At 47.5% G+C, this 22,381-nt stretch overlaps 1 protein-coding gene across 1 annotated transcript in view; it reads left to right on the forward strand.

Moving 5' to 3' along the window:
* Positions 1-22,381, forward strand: part of cntnap2a (contactin associated protein 2a) — a 2,812,093-nt gene that overhangs the window by 919,674 nt on the left and 1,870,038 nt on the right. The window contains exon 3 of the mRNA XM_072508818.1: positions 7,217-7,410. Coding sequence (XP_072364919.1) covers positions 7,217-7,410 — 194 coding nt within the window. The remainder of the gene's footprint in view (positions 1-7,216; positions 7,411-22,381) is intronic.

Raw genomic sequence — 22,381 nt, forward strand, 5'->3', positions numbered from 1 at the left:
GGATGCGTCCAATGCCAGAAAAATCACACTGCTCCTATCAACTGCGGGTCCCAAGCCATCCAAATTTTCAACTCGCTCACTTTTGCTGACGGCGAGGACAAGAGCAAATTCAAGACCATTTTAGCTAAATTCGACAGTCACTGTGAAGTCGAAACAAACGAGAGCTTTGAGCACTATGTCTTCCAGCTATGCCTTCAGGGTAAGGATGAACCTTTCCAATCCTTGAGAACTCATCTCTGTATATTAGCGCAGTCCTGCAACTATGGTGACACTGCTGATTCCATCATCAGGGATCAGATCGTATTTGGGGTCCACTCCGACTCTTTGCGGGAGCAGCTCCTCAAAATTAAAAACATGACCCTGCAGTCGCAATCGAGACGTGTAAAGTGCATGAACAGGCGAGAAATCGGTACCCCTGTTTCAAATCGGCGGAACAGGAACAACTTGCCTCCCACAAGGCAGAGAGTGTACAGGCTATCGCCCGGATGTGGCGCCTCGGTGTCGATGAAGGCGGCCATTTCATACGCTTTTCCCGGGGTCCCACGCATTGGCACTACGAACGGGAGAACGACGTGGCCGAAGACCAAACTGTGCAAGTGCGAATGTCGGCTGACCGCACTGCGCATGTGCGACGACGCACGGAGCATAACAACGTCAACGTCATGACATGCCCGAACTGTGGCACCGCCCACTTAAAGCGGCAATGTCCTGCAAAAGGCAGTCGATGTTTAAGTTATGGGAAGTCTGAACATTATGCAGGTCTGCACACCGGCCAAGGGCCAGCGATCCCATTTCCAACGCAAACGCGTTTGATGTGTACAGCAAGGTCTACTGGATTCTGATCCTGATAGCACTACGGATCCAGAGGACGACTGCCTGGAGTCCCCATATCGTGTGGTCATCATCAATACTGTCATGTTGGGTGTTCCGATACACAAATGATCCAACACGGTTGTAGATGGTACAACTCTGTTTTATTGTCTTAAACAATAACAACTAATAACTGCTGGCTGAGGTTCGTGCTTCACCAGCTAACCTGTGGACCCAGCCCTATCACTATCTTAGTGAGGCACTCAGCACATGGTCTATGTCTGAGTGGCACGCTGTGAGCTCTGAGCTATCTCCTGGTAGAATCAGCGGGTACTGTGGTGTTCCCTGTTTTATAGTGCGTGTGCTCTCACTGGTGATTGGCTGTGATGTTGTGTATGTGTTGATTGGTCCAACTACCTTTGCCCATGGGGACGTGACCAACTCATAGGGCTGAAGTGTCTCAGGGGGTTGCTCTGGCTGAAACCTTGGCAGGTGGGGCAGTTGAGCACCATGTTGGCGATGTCGTCGCTGATGCCCCTGGCCAGCTTCTCGGGTCCTCCGCCTGCACTTTTCAACTCTGAGATGGCCTTCGTGCAGTTGTTCGAGGACAAGCCGGTGCATGCTGTGTGGGATCACAATCCGGTCCAACTTCAGGAGGACACCATCAATGACGGTCAAATCGTCCCGGACATTGTAGAATCGTGGGCACTGCCCCTTGAGCCACCCTTCCGTCATGTGGCGCATTACACGCTGTAGAAGGGGCCAGCCGCAGTCTCACGGCGAATGTGGGCCAGACGTGCGTCAGTAGCCGGCAGATTGGCCGATGTGAAGGCTACTTGTGCGTCGAACTGACAAACGAACCCCTCCAATTCGGGCGGTGTGCTCACCGCCCTGGACAGAGCATCTGCGATGATGAGGTCCTTACCCGGAGTGTAGACAAGTTGGAAGTCCTACCTCCGGACCTTGTGCAGAATGCGCTGGAGGCGAGGGATCATATCGTTGAGGTCCTTCTGAATGATGCCGACCAGGGGGCGATGGTCGGTCTGCACAGTGAACTGAGGAAGACCATATACATAATCGTGAAATTTGTCGATTCCGGTCAACAACCCAGGCACTCCTTTTCAATCTGCGCATAGCGCTGGGGGTCATGGCCTGCGAGGCATAGGCGACCGGGGCCCATGATGTGGTGTCGTCTCGTTGCAGGGGTACCGCCCCAATGCCGGACTGGCTAGCGTCAGTTGAGATCTTTGTATCCCGAGTGGTATCGAAAAACGCCAGTACCGGGGCGGTGGTGAGCTTGACCTTGAGCTCCTCCCATTCACTGTGGTGTGCGGGCAGCCACTGGAATTCCGTTGTCTTCTTGACCAGGTGGCGAAGAGCCATTGTGTGCGAGGCACGGTTGGGAATAAACTTTCCCAGGAAGTTGCCCATCCCGAGAAAGCGCAGCACTGCCTTCTTGTCTGACGGCTGCTGCATGGCTGCAATAGCTGTCACTTTGTTGGCATCCGGCCACACCCCTGACCGGGAGATGTGGTCCCCCAAAAACTTTAGCTCAGTCTGGCCAAAAGAGAACTTGGCTCGGTTGAGGCGCAGGCCCTGATCTCGTATCCGTGCAAAGACACGCTGGAGACGACTGATGTGCTCCTGTGGTGTGGAGGACCAGATGATAACGTCGTCTACATAGACGCGTACCCCTTCGACGCCCTCCATCATCTGTTCCATGATGCGATGGAACACCTCGGAGGCCGGGATGATGCCGAACGGCATCCTATTGTAGCAGTATCTGCCAAATGGAGTGTTGAAAATGCACAGCTTCCTGCTGGACTGATCCAGTTGAATCTGCCAAAAACCCTTTGTGGCATCAAGCTTGGCGAATATTTTTGCCCGAGCCATTTGCTCATGATTTCTTCTTGTTTGGGTATGAGGTAGTGTTCCCTCATAATGTTGTTGTTCAGATCTTTTGGGTCGATGCAGATCCGGAGCTCGCCGGAGGGCTTCTTGATGCACACCATGGAGCTGACCCATGGCGTTGGCTCCGTGACCCGGGAAAGCACTCCTTGGTCCTGCAGCTGCTGCTTGAGGCAGTCCTTGAGTAGTGGTGGGACTCTACGAGGTGCGTGAATGACCGGGGTGGCGTCCGGTTTGAGCCGTATTCTGTACGTGTAGGGCAGTGTGCCCATGCCCTCGAAAATCTCCTGGTTGTGCGCGAGGAGTGAGTGGAGCTGCGCCCTAAAGTCTGCATCCAAGAAATCGGACGTGCCTTCTGGAGACAGAGTGTGTACCCGCTGAGCGAGGTGGAGGATCTTGCACGCCTGTGCGCCTAACAGAGAGTCCTTCGAGGATCCAACTATTTAAAAAGACTATGTGGCTTTATATGAGTTGTGTGTAACCTCGAGCTGGCAGGACCCCGCGGCCGGGATGACGTTTCCGTTATAGTCAACCAGCTGACAGTGGGATGGCAGAATCGGTGGTTTAACCTTTAAGGTCTGGAAGGCTGACCTTGCAAGGAGATTGGCGGAGGCACCAGTGTCCAAGTGAAATGTGATCGGTGATCGGTTGACCGTTAGGGTGGTACACCACTCATCGCCCGGATAAATCCTGTGCACTGGCATCGACTGGTGGTTCCGACTTGGGGACATCCGGTTCTTATTGATTACCGCAACGCGGAAGGGTTCCCTGTCGTCGGTCTGACTGGTCTGCATGTTGTCAGGATATGACTCATTGTATGGGGGCTGAATGGCCCGCACGTCCCTGCGAGGCTGGCGGAATTGTTGAGAGTTGGCAGGTTGAGCTGCTCGACAGCAGGCAGCGTAGTGGCCCATCCTGCCACAGCGGAGGCATTGTCCCGCTTTGGCCGGACATTGCCGCTGTAAGTGGGCGGAGCCACAGTTGCCGCACGTCGTGACGTCATGGCGTTTGTTGCGCCACCGCGCATGCACGGTGCGGTCCTGCGTAGAGCGCGCCTGAGCATCCTGTCCCTCTGCGTCGACGTCCCCTCTTTTGGCGTGGACAAGGGCAGGAGGCCTCGGAAACCGTGCGAAATGGCTGCCTTCGTCCGGGCCGTGGGCCGGGAGGAACTCGAACGACTGGAAGCGCTCCACCTCGTAGGACCCCTGCCGTGCCGATTCGGCCGCCTGGATTTGGGAGTAGCGGCTGGTCGCGTTCTCGTGGAGGACGCCGGTCTCGATGGCAGTCGCTAGGGCGAGGCGCTTTATTTTGAGGAGCTGCTGGCATAGGGTGTCCGAGATGACTCCAAAAACTATCTGATCCCGAATCATGGAGTCGGAGGTGGCCTGATAGCCGCAGGACTGCGCGAGGATACGCAGGTGTGTCAAATACGATTGAAAAGGCTCATCCATACCCTGCAGGCGCTGCTGGAAGAGGTACCCCTCGAAGCTCTCATTGACTTCCACGCTGAAGTGTTCCTCGAACTTTAGAAGCACCGTCTTGTATTTTGTCTTGTCCTCGCCTTCCGCGAATGCCAGGGAGTTGTAGATGTGGATGACGTGTTGCCCCGCCGTGGAGAGGAGGAGGGCGATCTTCCTGGTGTCTGATGCATTCTCCCTGTCTGTGGCTTCTAGGAAGAGCTGGAAGCACTGTTTAAACAGCTTCAGGCTGACATTGATGACATCCTGGCGCAATACCCGGAAGTGTTTCGTGGAATGGGTATGCTGCCATACTGCTACAAGATCATACTCAGGCCTGATGCCACGCCTTTAATCCATGCACCACGCCAGGTGCCGGCGCCTCTGAAGGAACGTTTAAAGGCACAGCTGCAGAAGCTCCAAGACCAGGACATAATCTCTAAAGTGACGGAACCGACTGACTGGGTCAGCTCGATGGTCTGTGTGAAGAAGCCCTCAGGAGAGTTGCGGATATGCATAGTTCCCAAAGATCTTAACCGGAACATAATGCGGGAACACTACCCGATCCCGAAGCGGGAGGAGCTGACCAGTGAGATGGCACACGGCAAATTCTTCACAAAGCTAGATGCATCGCGTTGTTTCTGGCAGATACAACTGGACGAGTCCAGCAGGAAGCTCTGCACATTCAATACACCTTTCAGTAGGTACTGTTATAACCGGATGCCGTTCGGCATTGTTTCTGCCTCTGAAATCTACCACAGGATCATGGAGCAGATGATTGAGGACATTGAGGGTGTGCGTGTCGACGTAGATGATGTAATCATATGGTCCACAACCCTCGAGGAACACATATCTCATCTCAAACAAGTCTTTCGACGTGTCCATGCAAATGGCCTCAAGTTGAACAAGGCCAAGTGCTCCTTTGGCATGTCATCCATTAAGTTCCTGGGCGACCAGATATCCCAGCAGGGTGTGCAACCAGATTCGGACAAAGTCAATGCCATTAATGCCATGAAGACCCCGGAAGACAAAAAGGCGGTACTATGCTTCCTCGGTATGGTAAACCTCTTGGGAAAGTTCATTCCCAACCTGGCATCACACACCACGGCTCTCAGGCATCTGGTGAAGAAGTCCACTGCATTCCAGTGGCTACCCACACATCAAGCAGAGTGGCTCAAGCTAAAGGCAAAGCTCACCACTGCTCCGGTACTAGCGTTTTTTGACCCGGACAGGGAGACAAAACTCTCCACGGACGCAAGCCAGGACGGCATTGGTGCGGTGCTCCTCCAGAAGGATGACTCCTCATCCTGGGCTCCAGTGGCTTATGCATCAAGGGCCATGATTCCTACTGAACAGAGGTATGCCCAGATAGAAAAAGAGTGCCTGGGCCTCCTAACCGGCACTGTAAAGTTCCATGACTACTTCTACGGTCTACCAACCTTCACAGTGGAGACTGACCACAGACCCTTGGTCCATATCATTCATAAGGACTTGAATGACATGACTCCCAGGCTTCAGTGCATTCTCCTTCGACTCCGAAGGTACAATTTTGAGTTAGTATACACACCAGGCAAGGAGCTGATAATTGCGGATGTCCTGTCACGCTCCATCACCTCGCCCTGTGAACAGGTTGACTTCATCCGCCAGATTGAGGCACAGGTGCAGCTGTGTGTCAGCAACCTCCCGGCCTCAGATGAAAGAGTGATCACCATTCTTAAAGAGACTGCCAAAGACCAGGGGCGAAATTCTCCCCCAACGGCGCGATGTCCACCGACTGGCGCCCAAAACAGCGCCAATCAGACGGGCATCGCGCCGCCCCAAAGGTGCGGAATGCTCCGCATCTTTGGGAGCCGAGCCCCAACATTGAGGGGCTAGGCCGACGCCGGAGGGATTTCCGCCCCGCCAGCTGGCGGAAATGGCGTTTGTTGCCCCGCCAGCTGCCGCGGAAATGACATGTCTGGGCGGCGCATGCGCGGGAGCGTCAGCGGCCGCTGACAGTTTCCCGGGCATGCGCAGTGGGGAGAGTCACTTCCGCCTCCGCCATGGTGGAGACCGTTGCGGAGGCAGAAGGGAAAGAGTGCCCCCACGGCACAGGCCCGCCCGCGGATCGGTGGGCCCTGATCGCGGGCCAGGCCACCGTGGGGGCACCCCCCGGGGTCAGATCGCCCCGCGCTCCCCCCAGGACCCCGGAGCCCGCCCACGCCGCCTTGTCCCGCCGGTAAATACCTACTTTAATTTATGCCGGCGGGACAGGCAATTTCTTGGCGGGACTTGGGCCCATTCGGGCCGGAGAATTGAGCGGGGGGGCCCGCCAACCGGCGCGACCTGATTCCCGCCCCCGCCGAATATCCGGTACCGGAGACTTCAGCGGGGGCGGGGGCGGGATTCATGGCGGCCAACGACCATTCTCCGACCCGGTGGGGGGTCGGAGAATGACGCCCCAGCTTCTGGACATGTTGACAAATGCTCCAACCCAGCAAAATCCGACCCAATGTTAAAGAAAAAAGATACCAGATTGCAACCTCAAAAGAATTTTAATTTGACTATCATTGTATTTTTTTAAATAAATAATTTCATAGAAGTGAGAATAAAATAGATATAATTAAATAATACATAAAAGTTATGGAAATATGTACAGTACACACAACACCTAATTTCTTTTGAGACTTGGAATTGAATCATCTTCATAAAGTATCTCTTTATCACCAAAGCATTAAATTAAGCTTTATGTTTCCTTATGCAAATATTTTATGAAGAAAATTACTCTCAACCATCTTGTCTATCTGTGAACAGAAAAACACAGAAACACGGTTGTTAAGGGATGTAAAGAAATGTGTGAATATCATATTTAGATAAGAATGCTCTGTTAAAAATAATAGATTAGTGTAATATTTAACAGTGATATTCTGCAGCTGATGTTTGTGGTATATTATATATCTATAAAATATATGTACTTCTTGAATGGAAACTTATTTGTCTTCCAGATATAATTCTTGCTGAAATTACATTGATATTGACATTATTTTCCCCCCACTGTGTAGGTGCTGGTGGCTGGTCTCCTCTGGATTCTGATCATTACCAGTGGTTGCAGATTGACTTTGGAAACAGGAAACAAGTCACAGCTGTAGCAACCCAAGGCAGGTACAGCAGCTCAGACTGGGTGACACAGTACAGACTACTTTACAGTGATAAAGGGCGGAACTGGAAACCATACCATCAAGATGGCAACATCTGGGTAGGTACTAACTGCAGTTACTACTTTAGTTTCCAAACAGCAAACAACACCTTTTTAAGCTAAGGTACAGTGGAAAATATTGAGATGTGTGTGATTTAAATTCAGGTATTCTTGAAGAATTACATTAGTCAGGAATTTATTATAACAAGCCACAGCATCATCCAAGCAAACAATTGGATTTATTTTACACATTAAGCACGTATTAAGCACGTGTACCAACAACATTTTTGCAAATCGAAAGTAATTTTCTGACCCTGATTAATACACATGCTAGAGAATTGATGACATAAATATGTTCAAAAAAATGAATATTGTAATATTTGGGAGCAGATCATGATTGTGGGTGGATGAATTTTGAGCATACTGCACAAGGAGGATGTTGAGTTAACGACTGGGAAAATAAAGTAACTGGCATTCAAGTCTGGAGTACACAATATAAATTCTATGATTGGATCCTACCACAGGCAAAATTTCTTTTCCATACTATTGTTTTATCGATATGTATTCTTAAAAGAACTGGAAAAAGTATCATATTCTGACGCTCATTTTTAAAGTTTTGTAAAATGCAATTTTTGTGTATATTACTCTTCTGTACCATGATACAGTTAAATCGTAGTCTTGTAACCACCCCCCTCCCCCCAAAATGATTATTATGAAATAACTACAAGTTTCCCCTCTCCCCTTCCTTCCCATCCCAAGAGTAGCTAATGTATGGAAATGTGGAACAATTGTAGGAATAGCAATTAAAGCTGTGTGAACACCTTCAAGAAGAAGGTGGGTAAATATCTTATTGAAAATAGAACTGATGGCTACAGGGATATGTTATAGCTGAGATGTTCAAATGCTCCAGAGGATATAATGGTCCTACTGTGCAGTGTCAGGCTGGATGCTGTCTGTGAGAGGCAAGTAACCAGCATTGAATAGAATATTCTTGCGTTTTAGAGTTCAGTTGTATTTACCGATCTGTACAATGTTCTCTGTGGAGACATTTAGAGTGGGTCATAGTTAATAGAACGATAGAACAATAGAACATTACAGCGCAGTACAGGCCCTTTGGCCCTCGATGTTGCAACGACATGTGAAATCAATCTCAAGTCCATCTACACTATTCCATTATCATCCATATGTTTATCCAATGACAATTTAAATGCCCTTAATGTTGGCAAGTCCACTACTGTTGCAGGCAGGGCATTCCACACCCCTACTACTCTCTGAGTAAAGAACCTACCTTTGACAGCTGTCCTCTATCTCCCCTCAATTTAAAGCTATGTCCCCTCATGCTAGCCATCACCATCTGAGGAAAAAGGCTCTCACTGTCCACCCTATCTAATCCTCTGATCATCGTGTACGCCTCTATTAAGTCACCTCTTAACCTTCTTCTCTCTAACGAAAACAGCCTCAAGTCCCTCAGCCTTTCCTCATAAGATCTTCCCTCCATACCAGGCAACATCCTGGTAAATCTCCTCTGCACCCTTTCCAATGCTTCCACATCCTTCCTATAATGTGGCGGCCTGCACGCAATACTCCAAATGCGGCCGCACCAGAGTTTTGTACAGCTGCAACATGACCTCATGGCTCCGAAACTCAGTCCCTCTACCAATAAAAGCTAACACACCGTACACCTTCTTAGCAACCCTATCAACCTGGGTGGCAACTTTCAGGGATCTATGTACATGGACACCGAGATCTCTCTGCTCATCCACACTGCCAAGAATCTTACCATTAGCCCAGTACTCTGTATTCCTGTTACTCCTTCCAAAATGAATCACCTCACACTTTGCTGCATTAACTCCATTTGCCACTTCTCAGCCCAGCTCTGCAGCTTATCTATGTCCCTCTGGTACCTCCAACATCCTTCCGCACTGTCCACAACTCCACCGACTTTAGTGTCATCTGCAAATTTACTCACCCATCCTTCTACGCCCTCCACCAGGTCATTTATAAAAATAATAAACAGCAGTGGCCCCAAAACAGATCTTTGTGGTACACCACTAGTAACTGAACTCCAGCCTGAACATTTCCCATCAACTACCACCCTCTGTCTTCTTACAGCTAGCCAATTTCTGATCCAAACTGCTAAATCACCCTCAATCCCATGCCTCCGTATTTTCTGCAATAGCTACCGTGGGGAACCTTATCAAACGCTTTACTGAAATCCATATACACCACATCAACTGCTTTACCCTCGTCCACCTGTTTGGTCACCTTCTGAAAGAACACAATAAAGTTTGTGAGGTACAACCTACCCTTCACAAAATTGTGTTGACTATCCCTAATCACATTATTTCTTTCTAGATGATTATAAATCCTATCTCTTATAATCCTTTCCAAGACTTTACTCACAACAGACGTAAGGCTCACTGGTCTATAGTTACCGGGGTTGTCTCTACTCCCCTTCTTGAACAAGGGGACAGCGTTTGCTATCCTCCAGTCTTCTGGCACTATTCCTGTAGACAATGATGACATAAAGATCAAAGCCAAAGGCTCTGCAATCTCCTCCCCAGCTTCCCAGAGAATCTTAGGATAAATCCCATCTGGCCCAGGGGACTTATCTATATTCACACTTTCCAGAATTGCTAACACCTCCTCCTTATGTACCTCAATCCCATCTAGTCTAGTAGCCTGAATCTCAGTATTCTCCTCAACAACATTGTCTTTTTCCTGTTTGAATACTGACGAAAAATATTCATTTAGCGCCTCTCCTATCTCCTCGGATTCCACGCACAACTTCCCACTACTGTCCTTGACTGGCCCAACTCTTAACCTAGTCATTCTTTTATTCCTTACATACCTATAGAAAATGTTAGGGTTTTCCTTGATCCTACCTGCCAAGGACTTCTCATGTCCCCCCCCTGGCCCTTCTTAGCTCTCTCTTTAGGTCCTTCCTGGCTAACTTGTAACTCTCAAGCACCCTAATTGAACCTTCACGTCTCATCTTTACATAATCCTCCTTCTTCCTCTTGACAAGTGATTTAACTACTTTAGTAAACCATGGTTCCCTCGCTCGACCACTTCCTCACTGCCTGACAGGTATATACTTATCAAGGACACGCAGTAGCTGTTCTTTGAACCAGCTTCACATTTCAATTGTGCCCATCCCCTGCAGTTTCCTTCCCCATCCTATGCATCCTAATCTTGCCTAATCGCATCACAATTGCCTTTCCCCCAGCTATAATTCTTGCCCTGCGGTATATACCTATCCCTTTCCATCGCTACAGTAAACATAACCGAATTGTGGTCACTATCACCAAAGTGCTCACCTACCTCCAAATCTAACACCTGGCCTGGTTTATTACCCAGTACCAAATCCAATATGGCTTCGCCTCTTGTTGGCTTATCTACATACTGTGTCAGGAAACCCTCTGCACACATTGGACAAAAACGGACCTATCTAAAGTACTCGAACTATAGCATTTCCAGTCAATATTTGGAAAGTTAAAGTCCCCCATAACAACTACCCTGTTACTTTCGCTCCTATTCAGAATCATCTTTGCAATCCTTTCCTCTACATCTCTGGAAGTTTTTGGAGGCCTGGAGAAAATTCCCAACAGGATGACCTCTCCTTTCCTGTTTCTAACCTCAGCCCATACTACCTCAGTAGACGAGTCCTCATCAAACGTCCTTTCTGCCAAAGTAATACTGTCCTTGACTAACAATGCGACACCTCCCCCTCTTTTACCACCTTCCCTGAGCTTACTGAAACATCTAAAGCCCAGAACCTGCAACAACCATTCCTGTCCCTGCTCTATCCAGGTCTCCGAAATGGTCACAACATCGAAGTCCCAGGTACCAACCCATGCCGCAAGTTCACCCACCTTATTCCAGATGCTCCTGGCGTTGAAGTAGACACACTTCAAACCACTTTCCTTGAAACCTTACTCATGACGTCACTACTCTCAACCTCCTGTATACTGGAGCTACAATTCAGGTTCCCATCCCCCTGCTGAATTAGTTTAAACCATCCCGAAGAGCATTGGCAAATCCCCCCCCCCCCCCCCGCCCCCCCGCCCCCCCCAAGGATATTGATACCCCTCTGGTTCAGGTGTAGACCATCCCGTTTGTAGAGTTCCCACCTACCCCAGAATGAGCTCCAATTATCCAGGTATCTGAATCCCTCCCTCCTGCACCATCCCTGTAGCCACGTGTTCAACTGTTCTCTCCCCCTATTCCTCATCTCGATAGCACATGGCACGGGTAACAACCCAGAGATAATAACTCTATTTGTTCTAGCTCTAAGATTCCACCCTAGCTCCCTGAATACCTGCCTTACATCCCCATCCCTTTCCCTACCAATGTCGTTGGTGCCTATGTGGACCACAACTTGGAGCTGCTCCCCCTCCCCCTTAAGAATCCCGAAAACACAATCCAAGACATCACGGACCTTGGCACCTGGGAGGCAACACACCACCCGCGAGTCTCTCTCATTCCCACACAATCTCCTTTCTGTCCCCCAACTATGAAGTCCCCAATGACTAATGCTTTACTCCTCTCCCCCCCTTCCCTTCTGAGCAATGGGGACAGACTCTGTGCCAGAGACCTCTACCCCTAAGTCATCCCCCCCACCAGTATCCAAAGCGGTATACTTGTTACTAAGGGGAACGACCACAGGGGATCCCTGTACTGACTGCTTCCTCCCAGCCCCTCTCACCGTCACCCATCTGTCTTCATTCTTCGGAGTAACTACATCCCTGAAGCTTCTATCTATGACCACCCCTGCCTCCCGAATGATCCCAAGTTCATCCAGCTCCAGCTCCAGTTCCCTAACGCGGCTTTTGAGGAGCTGGAGATGGGTGCACTTCCCACAGGTGAAATCAGCAGGGACACTGACAGTGTCCCTCACCTCAAACATTCTGCAGGAGGAACATTGCACTGCCTTCCCTGCCAACCCCTCTAGATAACTTGTGGATAAAACAAGAAAAAGAAAGGAAGAAAGAAAGAAAGAGCTCACCTGATATTCACTCAACCCCTTAGGCTAGAGGAGGTCGCTCCTGTCCCATGCTTTTAAATCTCCGACTCATCTCCTGCTTGTAAATCTCCGGCTCCTCTCCCGCTTTTAAATCTCCAGCTCCTCTCCCGCTTTTAAAACTGTGGCTCCTCTCCCGCGCTTTTACATCTCCAGCTCCTCTCTCGCTTTTAAATCTCCGGCTCCTCTCCCGCGCTTTTACATCTCCGGCTCCTCTCCCCCTTTTAAATCTCCGGCTCCTCTCCCGCTTGTAAATCTCCAGCTCCTCTCCCGCGCTTTTAATTCTGTGGCTTCTCTCCCGCTTTTTAAATCTCATGATAAATGAGATGATTCATGGCCTTTTCTATTTCCATTTCATTTTACGTCTGAGATCTGGTGGAAATCAAAGTACAAAGTATAAACCCGTGACCCAGGTATACCATCCTTTCACCGTTAGACTCAAATCTAACTCAGCCTCATGAAAGGAATGGTTGCCTGCTGTATGGGTCTCACAGGAAATTTATCGAAGCAAATGTAGCCCTTACTCAAGGAGATGTAAATTCACAACTCTGGGTTTACACAAGTCAACGCTAAATTGGAACTCTTATTCGGTGGGGTCATGAAGATGCCATGAGTAGGAAGTGGAATAGAATAAGCTGCTCCTCTCTGAGGCCATGGTTAAATCATACCTTTTGGCAGATGGAAGAGAGTTTCTTCTGTATCACTGCCCTGTTTATACTTGGCTCAAGAGTCCTCGATGCTGAGAGACAAAAAAATATTTTGTTGCCCATCGGAATTTGTATCTGATAGAAATTAAAATGGCTGAATGGCTTGCAACAACCTCTCTCAAATGCATTGAAAACTTTAGAAACAACATTTGGATGCATCTTTTCAGTGATGCTCAGGGGGAAATTTGGACTCACCCAGTCTGAGCTGCTGGGAATTCTGCAGGGTGTATTTCACCTCCTGACACCCCAAAGCCTGACAACTATCTACAAGGCCCAAGTCTGCAGTGTGATGGAATATTCTCCACTTGCCTGGATGAGTGCAGCTCCAACAACATTCAAATTTCAACACCATCCAGGACATAGCTTCCCAGTTGATCGTCGCTCCATCCATCACCTTAAACTTTCACTCCCTCCACCACCAATTCACAGTGACAAAAGTGTGTACCATATACAAGATGCACCATAGCAACTCAGCAAGCCTCCTCCAACCCTTCAATATTATCTTCCAAACCTGCAACCTCGACCACCTAGAAGACCAAGTGGAAGGGAACACCATCATCTGCAAGTTACCTTCCAAGCAACATACACTGGAACCATATAATTAACTGTCACTGGGTCAAAATCCGAGAACTCCCTTCCTAACATCACTGTTGCTGTGTCTACACTACATGGACTGCAGAGGTTCAAGAGAGTGGCTCTTCATTACCTTCCAAAATATAATTAAACATTATTGGTTGGTATGAGTAACATCTGCTGCCCATACCCCAACGACGCTCATATCACAAGAAGGAATAAAAGAAAGGACTCATATGAGTCTCGGGAATCTGATGAATTTAAAAAAACTAATTTCCCTTGTGTAATGTTCTGTGAACCTATCTAGTAACGAGAGTGCCCCATGCTTTATTCCTCATCTTAGCTGCTATTAATTGTGATTGCTCCAATTGGTCTCAACTCCTATGGGTAAAATCAGACAAGATTGTCAGTTCTGCTGACTGTTCAGTAACTTGTGCATGTGCAGAGGTGAGGTCACAATTAGGCTCAGCTGTTATGGGGCTTGCAGTTGAATACTCATCGAAGGATTTCCCATGGCTATTAACTACCTGGATGAATTATCGGAGGATTACTGGTATCTATGGAACAATGTCCTAGGAAGCTGTGAACACCTTTTGGAGATGGGAAGAGTGGCAAGAGGATTTAAAATTAAAATAGAAAAAGACAACTTATGGAACTTGGGTGAAAAACCTTTGTTTACTAGAAGTTAAACAGTTAAGTTAAAATGATGGATGAGGGGAAACAGAAAGTAGTTTTGGAATTCAATTGCTATTCACACAACTAAAATACTCACCTGACAGCTGTTTGAGTAGAGCTGACTGTATTTCTTGAGTGGAAGATGGTAAATTGGGTTTCTGTCTTATTCCAGTCTTCACTGGTGCATAGAAATGTTCCCAAGACATGTTGACTGCTTCCTTCTCATCCTCATTTTCTTACTGGGCTTATTTCGGTAAAATGACAAAATAAGAAAAAGATGTAGGTTCAATTCATGTGCAAACTCAGTACATCAAGAAACACTTCTGTAACACATTGTCTATGTATGGATTGTGAAGTTATTATTTTAAATATTGGAAACGGACAAAATAAGTAACTCAGTAAATTAAAGTCGATTGCACCAGGATTTCTGAAGAATATTAAACTCATTGTTATTTTTAATGCAATTCTGTTGATTTTCATCAAATAAATTGTTTCAAAATAATAACCCCGGAAACACAGAGGGGTTTTTCCAGTGTTCCCTGTTTTTTGGGATTTTCTAGCAAGCCATGTATAAAGGGTGGAACCTCTTCCAATCGTTACAAGGCAGATGTTGTGATCAGGAAGGCGTGGAGGGTCCCTAACTCAGAAGTCCCAACTACTTCTGTAGGTCTCGCTACTGTGCTGGAAGCCGGTGTGTCAAGTGAGATGAAATATACTGTCTACCAGATGGGCTGGTGTCGGCCTGACTGAGGATGTAGGATATTTAGGCGAAGCAACAAAAGTACATTTTAAAAATGTTTGATTGGTTACCTTACACAAGGGCATAGAGAGGCATCGTTGGAGCCTAGGGAATGACCTAGGAAGCTGCCTGTGCTGTTGAATGGGGTAGTTGGGGGATGGAAATTGGTGCCCAGCTGGAAAGATGTCAAGGCATTGGAGAGAGTGCATAAAAGATTTACAAGAATAGTTCAAAGGATGGGGGACTTCAGCTACCAGGATAGATTTGAGAAGTTGGGTCCGTTCTCCTTGGAGAAGAGAAGGTGGCGAGGCGATTTGATAGATGTATCCAAAAATTATGAGGATCTGGACAGATCACACAGGAAGAAACACCTTTGGGAGAAGAAGTCAAGAACCAGAGGATACTGAATTAAGGTGAATGGCTAAAGAATTAAAGGTGACCTGAAGAAAAGTTTTTTTTTTTTATGCAGCAAGTGATGAGAATCTTGAATGTACTGCCTGAGAGTGTTGTGGCGCCAGAGGCAATTGTGGCTTTTGAAAAACGATTGGATAGTTATCTGATGATACGGATTTGCAGGACTGCAGGGAAAAGGTGGATGAATGGGATTAGCTGAATTGTTCCTGCAGTGTGCCAGCATGAACGCGACAGGCAAAGTTGCCGCCTTCTACCCTATCCTCATGATGTTGGTCCATGTTGGGAAAATGTATCACAAGAATAGGCAGTCACCCAAGGGATCGAGAAGTCACTGGGGAGCTCATAAAATCAATGGATCACATTGTGAAAATAATCAGACACCTCCAGTATTGTGGAGCTTCAGAGACTCTGAAAATCAACACTCCGAATTATTGTTTCACTCTTGCAGGCTCACTTATTTTTTTTCATCCAAGTTGTGAATAAAGCCAATTGACAACTCTCAAATGGATGTTGTCTGTGTGGTTTGCTGTCCTAGTTTAGGATGCAGCTTCCCCCAAAGGAGCACCAAACATGATTCGTAACTAATGGAACTGTGTTGCCAAAAATAAAAATGAATTGATAACTAAAACAAAACTGTTAAATCTTTTATACTTAATGTAGTTTATGCGACATACATAAAATATTTTGCTCTGACAACATAAAGAATTTAATGGGTGGCTTCAATAAAGATTTGTCAGCATAACTATTTTTTTAAGCCGTCTTCAACCCCTGCAGCCCCTGCAGAGAGTAGTGAGGCAGCTGTTCTGATGTAAGAGGCGCTTTTCTGCTCTCATTTTCATCGGGCAGTATCGGCTATGGAAGTGAAAGATCCCACTAGAGGCCAGAATCATGTGTGCAAAGGCAAATGATTGACCCTGCCAGTAACATAATGGGAATACCAGTGTTCAATGTCAGGAACCCCATTACAATAAATTTGAATCTGATTATCAGGCCTCTACACCTGATAACCACACTGCCCCCCCTCCCTCCCCCCACTCCCACTTTCCCCCCACACCCACCTCCTTCATTAACTATTTGCATCAATGTGAGGGCACGTGGATGTGAATACGACAGGGATCACTTGGCATGCACCTGGTGGGCAGAACCCGCCAGAGGAGCTCAAATGAGTGCATCGCTCAGAGAGTTACATCGTAGGGACCAATTTCAAATAATATGGCTTGACCATCTGTTCTTATTATTTTGAAGATTAATTGCCAGTCACTAGTCTGTGCACCTGTCCATGTTGTTCATTGATGACTCATGTGAACTTTGGCAAGTTGACAGTTGAGACCGCTGAGACATGGGCTTAACAATAAGAATGACTAGCATTTGTACCAAAGATAGGAAACAAAGATAGGAATTGTGTGGGCAGCACGGTAGCATTGTGGATAGCACAATTGCTTCACAGCTCCAGGGTCCCAGGTTCGATTCCGGCTTGGGTCACTGTCTGTGCGAAGTCTGCACATCCTCCCTGTGTGTGCGTTGGTTTCCTCCGGGTGCTCCGGTTTCTTCTCACAGTCCAAAGATGTGCAGGTTAGGTGGATTGGCCATAATAAATTGCCCTTAGTGTCCAAAATTGCCCTTAGTGTTGGGTGGGGTTACTGGGTTATGGGGATAGGGTGGAGGTGTTGACCTTGGGTAGGGTGCTCATTCCAAGAGCCGGTGCAGACTCGATGGGCTGAATGGCCTCCTTCTGCACTGTAAATTCTATGATTCTATGATGAGAAAAAATATGGACACCATGGCAAAGAAAGTGGGTCAAAGAGATGGTTTTAAGGGCAGTCTTAAAAGTGAAGAGGTGTACGGGTTCAGGGAAGAAAGTCAAGAATATGGGATGTGGGTGGATGTAGGCACATGCAGTAATGGTGAAATAAGGGTGGTGTACAAGAGATTGGAGACAGACAAAAGATAAGTTGGCACGGTAGCACAGTGGTTAGCACTGTGGCTTCACAGCGCCAGAGTCCCAGGTTCGATTCCCTGCTGGGTCATTGTCTGTGCGGAGTCTGCACGGTCCCTCTGTGTCTGCGTGGGTTTCCTCCGGGTGCTCGGGTTTCCTCCCACAAGTCCCGAAAGACACGCTGTTAGATAATTTGGACGTTCTGAATTCTCCCTCTGTGTACCCGAACAGGCACCAGAATGTGCCAACGAGGGGCTTTTCACAGTAACATCATTCAGTGTTAATGTAAGCCTACTTGTGACAATAAAGATTATTATTATAACGTTGGGAGGTTACAGATCCAGAAAGGGACCTCGGAATGGAGCGAATTAAATAGCCTGTTGAGAATTTTCAACTTAGAGTCGATGGACGGAACATTCCCATTATTTGTTAAGAGGCTTTTACTGAATACCGGCACATATCACTCCAGATCCACAGCTGAATATTTTAACTGCATAGCAGCAGTGGGGGGGCCAGAAAGGTGGTAGCTATACGTCATCTGGAAGCTGACCATTTGCCTAAATAGCATTGCCAAAAGACAGCATTTGACAGATGAAGAGGAGTGGGCAAGGATGGATCCTTGGTGGATCCTTCAATTCATAGGTGTGATAATAAGGAAACAAAACAATTGCTAAAGGATGCTGTGGCTACATTTGGATAGATAACAAAGGAAAATAAGTGAGCGCATCTCCACCAGACTGGATCATTGAGGAGAAGCTTTCAGAACGGGTCAACAGAGAATGTGCATCATGATGAAATTAGTGGTGTGAGAGGGTCAGGAACCTGATTGGATGGAATGAAACAAAAGTTGCAGATGAATAGTGGATAGATCTGGCAGGGAAAGCACATTCAAGCAGTGAGGTTGGTAATGGGGCAGGGATTAGAAAAGGCAGAGAGGCTGAGGATTTATTTTCATACTGGGGACAATGACAGTTGTTTTCAGACAGAGGAGAACATTACCTGAGGAACAGGATTAATTTACGACATCAGCCAGATAAAGTTAGGAATGCAAGTCATCCTGAAGTCTGTATAAAAGACAGACAGAAAGCACATTCAGTAAGCATTGTGCAGGTCAAAGAGACACAGCCTGAGTGAGTGAGACACATCCAGAGTGGGAATTTGAAACTTGGTGCTGCGAGGTAACCAGGAAAGGTAAGTGGTAAATCTAATTCTGCTGTTTTTCAGTTAAAAGTGCAGTGTAGATTAATGTCTGATTGGCTGAAGCTGCCCCCACCCTAATTGCTGAGAGGCAGTTATCTGGCAGTCATCTGAGGCCTGTTCAGGGGCACAAAGGTACACATTGTATTCTTCTCTTTGAAGTTGAAGTAGTGTGAGTCATCCTGAAGTCTGTATAAAAGACAGACAGAAAGCGCACTCAGTGAGCATTGCTCAGGTCAAAGACACACCGCCTGAGTGAGACACATCCAGAGTGAAAATTTGAAACATGGTAATTTGGTGCAGTGAGATAATTCGGTGCAGAGTGGGAGAAGGTGATTTTTCCCTACTGTTTTGTTCTCTCTCTTTCTTCTGGCCTGTAACTTTCCATCAGCAGGGAGAGAACCTGAGAGCATCTGTGACCCTCAGAAGGTAAGCAAACGATTTTTACTCATTTTTACTTTTATTACTTTTTCAAATTGTGTGTGTGGGGGTGGGGGGGGGGGAACTGAAGTGACATCACAGAAAAGCTGTGACCTGATTGGCTGGTTGGGAATCTACACTAAATTAAAAAAATTAAGCATTGGTAAACTAATTAAACGTAATTACTTAATTATAATTTAGAGGGTTATCTAAGCCAGAGATCGGAGAGTACTGTATTTAGCTTTCACATTTATAGTAGAAATCTAGTGCTTGGAAACATATAGTTAACAGTAACTTTTTAAAAAACTTTTAACTTTAATTTACTAATTAATTGACGCAATGTCAGCTAGAGGGGTGCAGTGCTCTGACTGTGAGATGTGGCAGGTCCGGGAGGCTTTCAGCATCCCGGATGGCTTAATCTGCAGAAAGTGCACCCAACTGGAGCACCTCACAGACCGCATGGTTCGGTTGGCGCAGAAGTTGGATGCACTTAGGAGCATACAGGTGGTGGAAAGCGTCATAGATAACAGTTATATAAATGTGGTCACACCCAAGGTGCAGGCAGAGAAATGGGTGACCACCAGAAAGGGCAGGCAGTCAGTGCAGGAATCCTCTGTGGTTGTCCCCCCTCTCGAACAGGTATACCCCTTTGGATACTGTCGGGGGGGATAGCCTATCAGGGAAAAACAGCAGCAGCCAGAGCAGTGGCACCACGGCTGGCTCTGATGTTCAGAAGGGAGGGTCAAAGCGCAGAAGAGCAATAGTCATAGGGGACTCTATAGTCAGGGGCACAGATAGGCGCTTCGGTGGACGTGAAAGAGACTCCAGGATGGTATGTTGCCTCCCTGGTGCCAGGGTCCAGGATGTCTCCGAACGAGTAGAGGGCATCCTGAAGGGGGAGGGCAAACAGGCAGAGGTTGTTGTACATATTGGAACTAACGACATAGGCAGGAAGGGGCATGAAGCCCTGCAGCAGGAGTTCAGGGAGCTAGGCAGAAAGTTAAAAGTCAGGACCTCGAGGGTTGTAATCTCGGGATTACTCCCTGTGCCACGTGCCATTGAGTCTAGAAATAGGAAGATAGAGCAGCTAAACACATGGCTAAACAGCTGGTGTAGGAGGGAGGGTTTCCGTTATCTGGACCACTGGGAGCTCTTCTGGGGCAGGTGTGACCTATATAAGAAGGACAGGTTGCATCTAAACTGGAGAGGCATAAATATCCTGGCGGCGAGGTTTGCTAGTGTCACACGGGAGGGTTTAAACTAGTATGGCAGTGGGGTGGGCACGGGAGCAATAGGTCAGAAGGTGAGAACATTGAGGGAGAACTAGGGAATAGGGACAGTATGGCTCTGAGGCAGAGCAGACAGGGTGAAGTTGCTGAACACAACGGGTCTGGTGGCCGGAAGTGCATATGTTTTAATGCAAGAAGTATTACGGGTAAAGCAGATGAACTTAGAGCTTGGATTAGTACTTGGAACTATGATGTTGTTGCCATTACAGAGACCTGGTTGAGGGAAGGGCAGGATTGGCAGTTGAACGTTCCAGGATTTAGATGTTTCAGGCGGGATAGAGGGGGATGTAAAAGGGGTGGCGGAGTTGCGCTACTGGTTAGGGAGAATATCACAGCTGTACTACTGGAGGACACCTCAGAGGGCAGTGAGGCTATACGGGTAGAGATCAGGTATAAGAAGGGTGCAGTCACAATGTTGGGGGTTTACGACAGGCCTCCCAACAGCCAGCGGGAGATAGAGGAGCAGATAGATAGACAGATTTTGGAAAAGAGTAAAAACAACAGGGTTGTGGTGATGGGAGACTTCAACTTCCCCAATATTGACTGGGACTCACTTAGTGCCAGGGGCTTGGACGGGGCAGAGTTTGTAAGGAGCATCCAGGAGGGCTTCTTAAAACAATATGTAGACAGTCCAACTAAGGAAAGGGGCTGTCCTGGACCTGGTATTGGGGAATGAGCCCAGCCAGGTGATAGAAGTTCCAGTAGGGGAGCATTTCGGGAACAGTGACCACAATTCAGTAAGTTTTAAAGTGCTGGTGGACAATGATAAGAGTGGTCCTAGGGTGAATGTGCTAAATTGGGGGAAGGCTAATTATAACAATATTAGGCGGGAATGAAGAACCTAGATTGGAGGCGGATGTTTGAGGGTAAATCAACATCTGACATGTGGGAGGCTTTCAAGTGTCAGTTGAAAGGAATTCAGGACCGGCATGTTCCTGTGACGAAGAAGGATAAATACGGCAATTTTCGGGAACCTTGGATAACGAGAGATATTGTCGGCCTCGTCAAAAAGAAAAAGGAGGCATTTGTCAGGGCTAAAAGTCTGGGAACAGACGAAGCCTGTGTGGAATATAAGGAAAGTAGGAAGGAACTTAAGCAAGGAGTCAGGAGGGCTAGAAGGGGTCACGAAAAGTCATTGGCAAATAGGGTTAAGGAAAATCCCAAGGCTTTTTACACATACATAAAAAGCAAGAGGGTAGCCAGGGAAAGGGTTGGCCCACTGAAGGATAGGCAAGGGAATCTATGTGTGGAGCCAGAGGAAATGGGCGAGATACTAAATGAATACTTTGCATCAGTATTCACCAAAGAGAAGGGATTTGTAGATGTTGAGGTTGGAGAAGGGTGTGTAGATAGCCTGGGTCACATTGAGATCCAAAAAGACGAGGTGTTGGGCGTCTTGAAAAATATTAAGGTAGATAAGTCCCCAGGGCCTGATGGGATCTAGCCCAGAATACTGAAGGAGGCTAGAGAGGAAATTGCTGAGGCCTTGACAGAAATCTTTGGATCCTCACTGTCTTCAGGTGATGCCCCGGAGGACTGGAGAATAGCCAATGTTGTTCCTCTGTTTAAGACGGGTAGCAAGGATAATCCAGGCAACTACAGGCCAGTGAGCCTTACGTCAGTGGTCGGGAAATTACTGGAGAGAATTCTTCGAGACAGGATCTACTCCCATTTGGAAGCAAATGGACGTATTAGTGAGAGGCAGCATGGTTTTGTGAAGGGGAGGTCGTGTCTCACTAACTTGATAGAGTTTTTTGAAGAGGTCACAAAGATGATTGATGCAGGTAGGGCAGTGGATGTTGTCTATATGGACTTCAGTAAGGCCTTTGACAAGGTCCCTCATGGTAGACTGGTACAAAAGATGAAGTCACACGGGATCAGGGGTGAGCTGGCAAGGTGGATACAGAACTGGCTAGGTCATAGAAGGCAGAGAGTAGCAATGGAAGGATGCTTTTCTAATTGGAGGGCTGTGACTAGTGGTGTTCCACAGGGATCAGTGCTGGGACCTTTGCTGTTTGTAATATATATAAATGATTTGGAGGAAAATGTAACTGGTTT

The sequence above is a fragment of the Scyliorhinus torazame genome, chromosome 6 (genome assembly GCF_047496885.1).
Source record: "Scyliorhinus torazame isolate Kashiwa2021f chromosome 6, sScyTor2.1, whole genome shotgun sequence".
NCBI classification, from domain to species: Eukaryota; Metazoa; Chordata; class Chondrichthyes; order Carcharhiniformes; family Scyliorhinidae; genus Scyliorhinus; species Scyliorhinus torazame.